This window comes from Tupaia chinensis, unplaced genomic scaffold (assembly GCF_000334495.1).
Source record: "Tupaia chinensis unplaced genomic scaffold, TupChi_1.0 Scaffold000070_1, whole genome shotgun sequence".
NCBI classification, from domain to species: Eukaryota; Metazoa; Chordata; class Mammalia; order Scandentia; family Tupaiidae; genus Tupaia; species Tupaia belangeri.
In genome coordinates, this window is record NW_006159530.1 from 1051532 (window position 1) to 1059830 (window position 8299).

The 8299-nt window shown below is 55.0% G+C and overlaps 2 protein-coding genes across 6 annotated transcripts in view; one reads left to right on the forward strand and one right to left on the reverse strand.

The window, feature by feature from the left end:
* The window catches only part of CUNH1orf226 (chromosome unknown C1orf226 homolog), a 112804-nt gene that overhangs the window by 91888 nt on the left and 12617 nt on the right, over nucleotides 1–8299 (forward strand). The window lies entirely within an intron of this gene.
* The window catches only part of SPATA46 (spermatogenesis associated 46), a 3924-nt gene continuing 1154 nt past the window's right edge, over nucleotides 5530–8299 (reverse strand). The window contains exon 2 of the mRNA XM_006142241.3: nucleotides 5530–6571. Within this exon, the coding sequence (XP_006142303.2) occupies nucleotides 6048–6571 (524 nt within the window). The 3' untranslated portion in view covers nucleotides 5530–6047. The remainder of the gene's footprint in view (nucleotides 6572–8299) is intronic.

Here is an 8299-nt window from a genome sequence, read left to right on the forward strand (position 1 = left end):
GAGTACGAGATCGCCGTGTAGGCCGCGGGTCGGGAGGTGGCGAGGCGGTGCCCAGGGTGGAGGGGCCGGGTCTGGCTGCTGCCCGGGTAGGGGGATGCCGGAAGGACGCGCTCTGCTGCGGATGGATACCCAGGGCTCCGAGCTGTCAGGGTCAGGGAAAAGACTGGAGTTTTGTCTTTGCTTTGGAGGGTAAAGTGAGGAAGAATGGGATTCCCAGAGGTGAATCGGCTTCTCTATTCCACCTGTGATGGGGCAGGCCCTTCCAGAGCCCCAGCTTTAGGGGAGGGTTCCTCCTCTGAGCCTCCAGGCTGCTGGAGGACCAGTTCCTGCCTGCTGCGTGGTCAGGCGCCTCCGCTCTGTCGGATGTCCCAATGCCCATTGCTCCACCCCATAGGTTGTCCCCACCTTGAAGGGGAGTCATCCTACCTTCTGGGAACTTGGTTCCTGACTATCAGATGCAGCTTGTGCCCAACCCTCCCCGACCTTTGTGGGAGGAATTCCTCCTCCAGGCCCTGGCCGAGAGATGGTAGAAGTTGAGGCTACTCCTGTTAGTGTGCACATGGACTCAGGGCGTGTCCCGGAAGATGCATTTTAGAGGGTTGGATCCAAATGTCTTCTCCAGCTGGATGTTGGAGGTCACTTCAGAGGGAGCCTGGGAGCTGGAACATCGGGGCCCTTGCTGTGAAGGACAGCCCGTTTGCTGCCATGTCTCTTAGGTCCAGTTCTTCAGTGTGGAATTCCTGGCCTGCCTGCCTCCTGCCTGCAGCCCAGCCCAGCCCGTCTGCAGGGGCTGGGAAGTGCCTCTCCTCTCCCTGTCCTGCCTCGGGGCTGAGCCAGCCAAAGCCTCAATACTTGCCTGTGTGAAAGTCCCAGAGACCAGAGCATCCCGCCTTACCGCTCCCCTGTCCCCGCCACTGGGCAGTACTGGTCAGTTTTTACTGCCAAAAAAAAAAGAAAAAGAAGCAAAAAGGAGTTGGAGGGAATGTATACACAGGCCTGTAGCCGAGGCCACTTTTGTCCACTTTTCCAAATCACTGCCTCTCAGGTCAGGGACCACAGCCCTGTCACCTTCAGCCCCCCGAAGAAAGTGCCGTGTGCGATTCTGCCATCTCCTGCATCCAGGCCTTGCCTAGGGAATACCACTCAGTAACAGTGATGAACGCTCCTTTTGCTCCCGAAAGGCCAGAAGTAGAGGTTAGCTGGTTTTTAAATGTCTGAAGAAGAGAGCCGGGACATGCTGGAGTTGTGTATCCAGGGAAATAAGTCTTTATCCTGGACAACACGCTCAGACCCAGACTGCGATATCGTTAGAGGGTCCCCACGTGACATGGTCGCCCAAATGGGGTTCTTCACCCTGAGTTTGCTTTAGGATTTAAATGAACGAACGAGGGGCCGCTGTTGGATTGGGAAGTCCACAGTGAGGGAGATAAATGCTTCATGACAGCCTCCTTGGTGCAGCAGAATGTCAGAAAATGGGATGGTCAGAGTGTGTGTGTGTGTGTGTGTGTGTGTGTGTGCGCGCGCGCGTGTGTGTATACACCTGTTTGAGGGGAGGTGTGTACATGGGTGTAGGCTTGTGAGAAGTGACAGAAGAGAATGGAATCTCCAGGGTGTTTGAATCAGCAACAGATTTATCTTCTCAACCATGCATCTCGTTGGAGAGGCATGGTTGTGTTTGTGTGTTTTCACACTGGACATGGGTCCAGGTACACAGGGAAGGAAGAACAGGAGAGAGCGTGCCGCAGAGTGAAAGCAGCAGCTGTCAGGAAGCCAGCTTGACTGAGCCTGCCTGACCTCCCAGGTCTTCCCCGGGAGGTTGAGTCTCTGGGGCTTTCTAGATCATTCTGCCTTGGAATGGTGAGGGGAGTGGAGGATCTTTCTCAAGGCATTACCTGCTCACAGGAGCAGAGGGTAAAGCCAGGAGTCATGGGTTAGGTGTGTCTGGGGTGAGGTCAGAGCCGGCTTCTGTGGGAAAGGGTAGGACGTGGGTGGGGAAAGTGGTTTCTAGAATCGTTTTCCAAAGCTCATGAGCAGAAAGGACGGACGGACGTGGAGAGGTAAAGAATAGCAGAGACTGGTAATCTGTGAAGCTGACTCAAGATTCCTCAAGATTCTTGCCCTTGGGGGGCTCGATGTGGTGCCTGCCTGCCTCTGTCCCCACCCTTCCCCGGGCACTGGTTTGAGTACTGGTGTCCTCTCTCCGTGTGACCCCAAATCAGCATGCACTCAGTGTGTGGAGATGGGAGACAAGGACATACCGAGGGCCTGGCAGGGTCACCAGCCACCAACCCTCCATCAGGGCCACCTGGGCAGGAAAGGGACTGTTGCAGACCTGATTCCAGCGATGTCCACCTGTCCTCCTGCCTCCTCGCTTCTTGCTCTGCTAACTCAACCCCGCCTTCCTCTTTCTTGCACTTCTGCTCTGCCCTGTGTGAGGACAGATGGACACCAGGGGCTCCTACCTGATCGGTGCCTGTCCAGGCTGCCCCGGGTGCCAGCAGCCTCTTGGGCACACAAGGCTCTCATGGTTGCAGAGCCAGGGAAGAATTTCTCTGCACAAGACGGACTGCATCTGGGATTGAAGATGATGTCCCTCACATTCCCACCAATAGCAACGCTGTCTGTAAAGCCTCTTCCTGCCCCCCTCCTCTCCGCTGACCTTATTTAGGCGTTGTATTCCTTTTATTTACTCTTTGCTTGACTGCGTCCTCCTAGCCTCTATCTACTTCCTGAGACTGTCGTGTCATTAACTCTGTTGGATCAACTCTCTGGGACAAGATTCTGTTAATGTAAGTGCACTTACTCCCTGGATGTTGTCACTAGCCTAGTGGCTTTTGCTAAATAAACCTTTCTTATTTCTAAAAGCTTTTCCATTGTCTTTTCTTGCTTCTTCTTTTCCACCTGCTCCTTTCCTCACCCCCTCCACTTCCTCCCACTTCCTGAGCCAGGTGGCATCAGCTCTGTGACATGGTTCCCAAGGGAATGGGGTTTAGAGAGTCCACACGCTCCCTGACGGAGGGGGGAAGGCGGTGCCTTCATTTACAGCCTCTCAGGATCAGTCGCTACCTGGGGTCTTAACTGGGGGTGGTTTTGCTTCCTCGGGAGACATGTGACAGTGTCTGGAGACATCTTTGGTTGCCACAGTGAGGGAAGGGATGCTGCTGGCACGTGGTGCATGGGACGTAGGCACGCTGCTGAACAGTGTATAGTGCGGCGGTCCCCAAGCTTTTCGGTACCAGCGACCAGTTTCATGGAAGACGATTTTTCCATTGTCTTTCCACTGACCTGGGTGGAAGGGGGTGGGATGGGGGCTGGTGTGTGAGAGCACAACCTAGATCCTTCACATGCACGGTTCACAGTAAGGTCCATGTGCCTGTGAGCATCTCATGCCCTTCTGATCTGACAGGAGGCGGAGCTCAGGTGGTAATAGCGAAGGGCGGCAGCTGTAAATACGGACGAGGCCGCACGCTCCTACCCACCCACCACTCACCTCCTCTGTGCGCCCAGTTCCTAGAAGGCCATAGACCGGTCCAAGGCCCCAAGATGGGGGATCCCCGGTATAGTGCACTGGCCGCCCCCCACCCCACCAACCACCACCAACAAAGAGTTATCCAGCCCCAATGTCAGTAGTGCTGAAGTTGGGGAACCCTGGTCTACACCCGTTTTTTATAGACACTTCCAACTCCATGTGTTTTGAAACGCTAATCCTCTATGTCCTAGATACTTTCCAATGAATGGGGATCATCAAGGTTGTACAGTTTCACTGACTCCCCCCAGTTGTCTGAAATATGTCATTGTATTTCCAGAAATATTTGTGTTCAAGGGAAAACACGTCCCTCCCTATCTCTACCTGGAAGGTTGTGGTGTCCTTGCACCCCAGCTCACAGAGGAGAACGTGGCTCCCCTGTAAGGGCCAGGAGTGACAGGGAGGAGGGATGCTGGCAAAGGAGGCGGCTTAGGGGAATGAGGAGCTGCAGGAGCTCACCGGGCAGACTTGACAGAAGCCAGATCACTTTGGCTGGAGCTCGTAGCCCCTGGGAAGAGGGAGGATTTGTAAGGCCTGATACTTGGTCAGATGGAAAGTCAGGAGGGTCAGATAAACCAGTTCTCATGCCCTCAGCCATTTCTGGCCAAGTAAGCTGAGCTGAATTTTGATTTCTCGTCTGTAAAAGCGGGACATCATGTGCCACGTCCAGCGACTATGGAGAGTGAGTGAGATTGCATTAAAAAGCACCTGCAGGGAGCAAGCCGGGGGCAGTCCAGTGGCCCTGTTAGTCAGGGCAGCCATTCGTGGTGCTTTTTTCTGCTGTGCTGAAACTTCCCTCAGCTCTGCACTGACGAACGTCCTGGGAATGTGGTGACACTAGGTTGCGTGTGAAATGCAGACAGTGCCTCGTCTGGGAGAAAACACTGAGCATGAACACCCACCAGGCCGCAGTGGACACATACCTGGAGCTCCGGCGTGGTTCTGGGCTGTCGGGTTGTGCTCCCTTCCCTGACGTGTTCGGTGCCTGTGACACACATGCCCTGGAGGAGGGGTTGCTGGGGACGGGAGACGGGATGGGCTAGTTCCTGCCCAGGTTCTGCTGTGGGGAGACCATGAGCGGCCTCCTCACCCAAGGTAGGTGCCCCTCCCTGTGCGCGCTCATGACCACCATCCAGGGACACCGCACGGCCGCATGTATGATGGGACTGCAGAAAGTTCGTGGAAAATAGAGTGAAAGTGTAAGCTTATTTTCGTGCAAATAACTTGAAATTCATGCACAGTTATTTGATGATACACGTTTTTCATGAACAAGTCAAGTTTAAGAAAGAGTGATGTCAGCCCACCGGGGGCCGAGGGGAGCTCGCCACTCCCAGCAGTCCAGCTCATGTGGGGGCAGAGACTAGCGGGTTGGTGTCAGGGGTCCTAGAAGGAGATGAGGCATCAGGGTAGTGAAGCCAGAGGTATAAATCCCACCTGTAGCCATTCAGCTTTTCTTCTTTGTTAACCATATCATGGACAGAATAGAAGTCCTCACCTAGTCTTTGTGCTCCTCTGTCTTTCTGAGTCAGATTGGCAGTGAGGTTTGCTCAGAAATGGGGACAGGGGGGGCTGTCCTCGGTCACTAGTAGGAAGCAGTGTTTTCACGTGTTTACCTCCCATTTTGACATGACTCAAAAAGGCACACGAAGACTCCCTAGTTGTGCAGAGAGCTCAAATAGCCACTGCCTTTTGTGGAGTGGCTCGTTGTCCCCGTTCTATCCGCAGGAGATTGAACATGACACAGCCTTTCACTCTGCAGGATCCTTCCCCATGCAAGCAGGAGAGGGTACCCAAACTTCCCCCGGCCCCGGCAGGCCACACCCCTAGCTCAGGGGTTCTCACATTTGAGCACATCCAGAGTCCCCTAGAAGGCTGGCTAGACCACTGGCCACCAGGCTTCGGCCCCAGAGTTCTGACTTAGCAGGTCCAGGTTGGGAAGGGGGCCAGGCCATCTCATTGCTAGGAAGGGGATGCTGATGCTGCAGGTCTGGGCACCTGTGGGGCCTGGCCATCTCATTGCTAATTCCTAGGGGATGCTGATGCTGCAGGTCTGGGCACCTCGTCTTGAAAACTACTGCTTTAGATGATATCCCTGAACCTCAGGTATTCTTTTTATTTGAAGAGGGAAGGGGATCAGGAGGTGGTGCAGTGGTAATGTCCCCATTTTCATGTGGGCCCATGCAGGAATGTCCCCAGTTCTCCAAGGTCCTCCCTGTATGTATTGAGCATCTGTCCCTGTGATCAAGGTTGGCAGACACTGGAGGTGTGGGTCCTGGTGTGAGGATCCTGCCTCTCCCATAGGAGAATTAAATAAACTTTAAAAAAGAAAGAGGAAGAGAGGGTGGGAGCAGGGAAGTGGGCCTGTTGCTAGGCAATCACTAGCCCAAGGAGATGGAACCCGACAGCAGGTGTGGGGGGTAACCGCAGACGTGACAGGAGGCTGTGACTAGCTTTGATTTATTGGCATTTCTCTTGAGACATAAATCGCCTCACCCCTGTTTACCTGAGGTGTCCAGCGGGACTACTTCAAGGCCTGGCAACCGCCCAAGGAGAGCCTGTCTCCTGGCCGGGCCTTCTGCTCCTTGTCCCAGAGGGTCTTGAGCTTGCGGTAATACACCCTGCAGCTGAAGCCCTCCTTGAAGCCCCCCTTGATGTGGTTCTTGAGCGAGTGCAGAGTGGGGTACATGCGGCAGCAGGCCGCACACTTGTAGCCATTCTGCTGGGCCGGGTGCCACCTGGAGGCAGCCAGGATGTCTTGGGATGTAATCAGGTCTGTGCAGTCCAGGCCGGGCTTGGGTTTCTTGGTGGTCTCTCGGGGACATGCATTTTCTGGGGAGGAAGAGGATGAGCAGATGCTGGCGGCCATATCCTCTGGAAGGCAGCTGTCCACCCTGCCCTCCATCTGCACCTCAGGGAGGCTGTCAGCCTCCAGGCAGCTGTCTTGGTCCTTGCAGACAAAGTAGCTGTACGGGGAGAACCAGGGCCGGTAGATGGTGCAGTTCTGCCTCAGCTGTTCCCCATTCTGGGGCTCCCCCAGGGTGCAGTCTGCAAAGGAAAAGGTGGGGTCTGAGCCTCCGGCTGGGCAGGCAACAGCAGAGTGGAAGTGGCTGGAGGCCGTGGGAGAAGCAGGGAGGCAAGAAGGCCAGGGGTCAGGTGTGGCCGCCGGCCACCTCCACCCCACCTCAGTGGTGATCCTGAGAGCGGGCTGGAGACGGTGGGGGAGCAGTCTAAGGCATCCGCCTCCGCTGCTTTCGTTGGGTTTTGTTTATGCTGTTTGTTTTGGTTTATTTTGTTTATTGGCTCTCCAGGTGGGAGAGGCCCCTCGCAATCACCCAGGCTTGGTACTTGTCAAGCCTCTTCCTCCCTGAGACACCCTGTGCTCTGACTTCGCTAAAGATAGGCGTGGACAGGTGGTCAAGTGGACAGCCAGGCCTTGGGCCTCCTTTGGTTCCTCTTCTCGCCACCAATGTACATGTCCGGTTTTCCGGCCTCGCTGTCCATCTGAAGCCCTCCACAGCCCACTCAGACAAAACTGCTCTTCTGCCCCAGCTTGAGGGATGGCGGAAGAGAGGCAAGCGACTTCCACAGCCCCGCAGGTCTCTGCTACACGAAGAGGACCAGATAGGGGACTGTAGGTGGGAAGGCAGCATGTGAGTGATCCTGCATGTGGTGCAGACACCCTCCCCTTGGGGGGCAAGTTCTTTCTGGGCCCACTCAGAGTCCAAGAAGGCCTCCCCTGGGGAGAGCACCACGTTAGGTACCCGAGACTGGAGCGTGCTGCTTTGGTAATGGGGAGGGCTGATATCCTGGTGGGTACCCACCATCTTTGCTCTGTCTGGGTTATAGAAAGAACAGTCTGGTGAGCTGAGCATATTGGGAGTCCTCTTGGGATTCTCCCAGGACATACTTAGAGGCTCAACTTCGGCACTTCAAGGCATCTCAAAGCTGATGCAAAAAAGTGACCTCTCTGGGACTTCCGCTGGGGCAGTTTCATTCAGACCCAAGAAGGAGCCTCTGGAAAGGGGGTTTAAGATGTGCCGCTCTGCTTGGCTTAGCCCTCACCTGGCCTCTCACAGTTCATCACGTGTGTGACCCAGTCTATGTTTGGGTGCTCTGGGGCCCCGGGTTCCACAGGCTGCAGAGTGACGTTACCTGAACCCTTTGAGGGTCAGAAGCCTGAATCTGCAGTTGCCATCTCACGCCCTCAGTCAGGCAGGTTCACATGGGCCCTCACTGCATAGCACGCTCTGAAGGAGCTGCTAACACTGGGATAAAAAGCAGACCTGCCTCAAATCCCAGAGCAGGCGCTGTGCTCCATTTGGGGACAGACCTGTAGCTATCATGTGTTTAGGCAAAGGATGTTTAGGAGAGCTACTATATAGAGCAGTGCTTCTCCAGTTGTAAAGTGCATAGAAATCGCTTTGGGATTGGGTTTAAAAGATCCCACAGATTCCGGCTCACTGGGCGTAGGAAGAGGGCCTGAGAGCCTGCATTTGAACAAGCTCTTGGCGATGCCGACACAGCAGATCCGGGGCACACTTCAGATAGGAAGCCCTCAGCGTGTCAGACTGTATTTAATGATGGGCCCATCTCTGACCGGCTTGGGCTCCCTCTGGGAGCTAAGTCTAGCTCTTCCCCAGCTGCTGAAAACAGCCACAACCGCTACTACACACTCTTTTATGTAGATAGACCACCCCCTTGAGATTTCATGAGGACTACGGAGAAGAAAACTTGACAGCCAGTGTTCCCCCATTCTTCCCTTGCCAGAGTGAA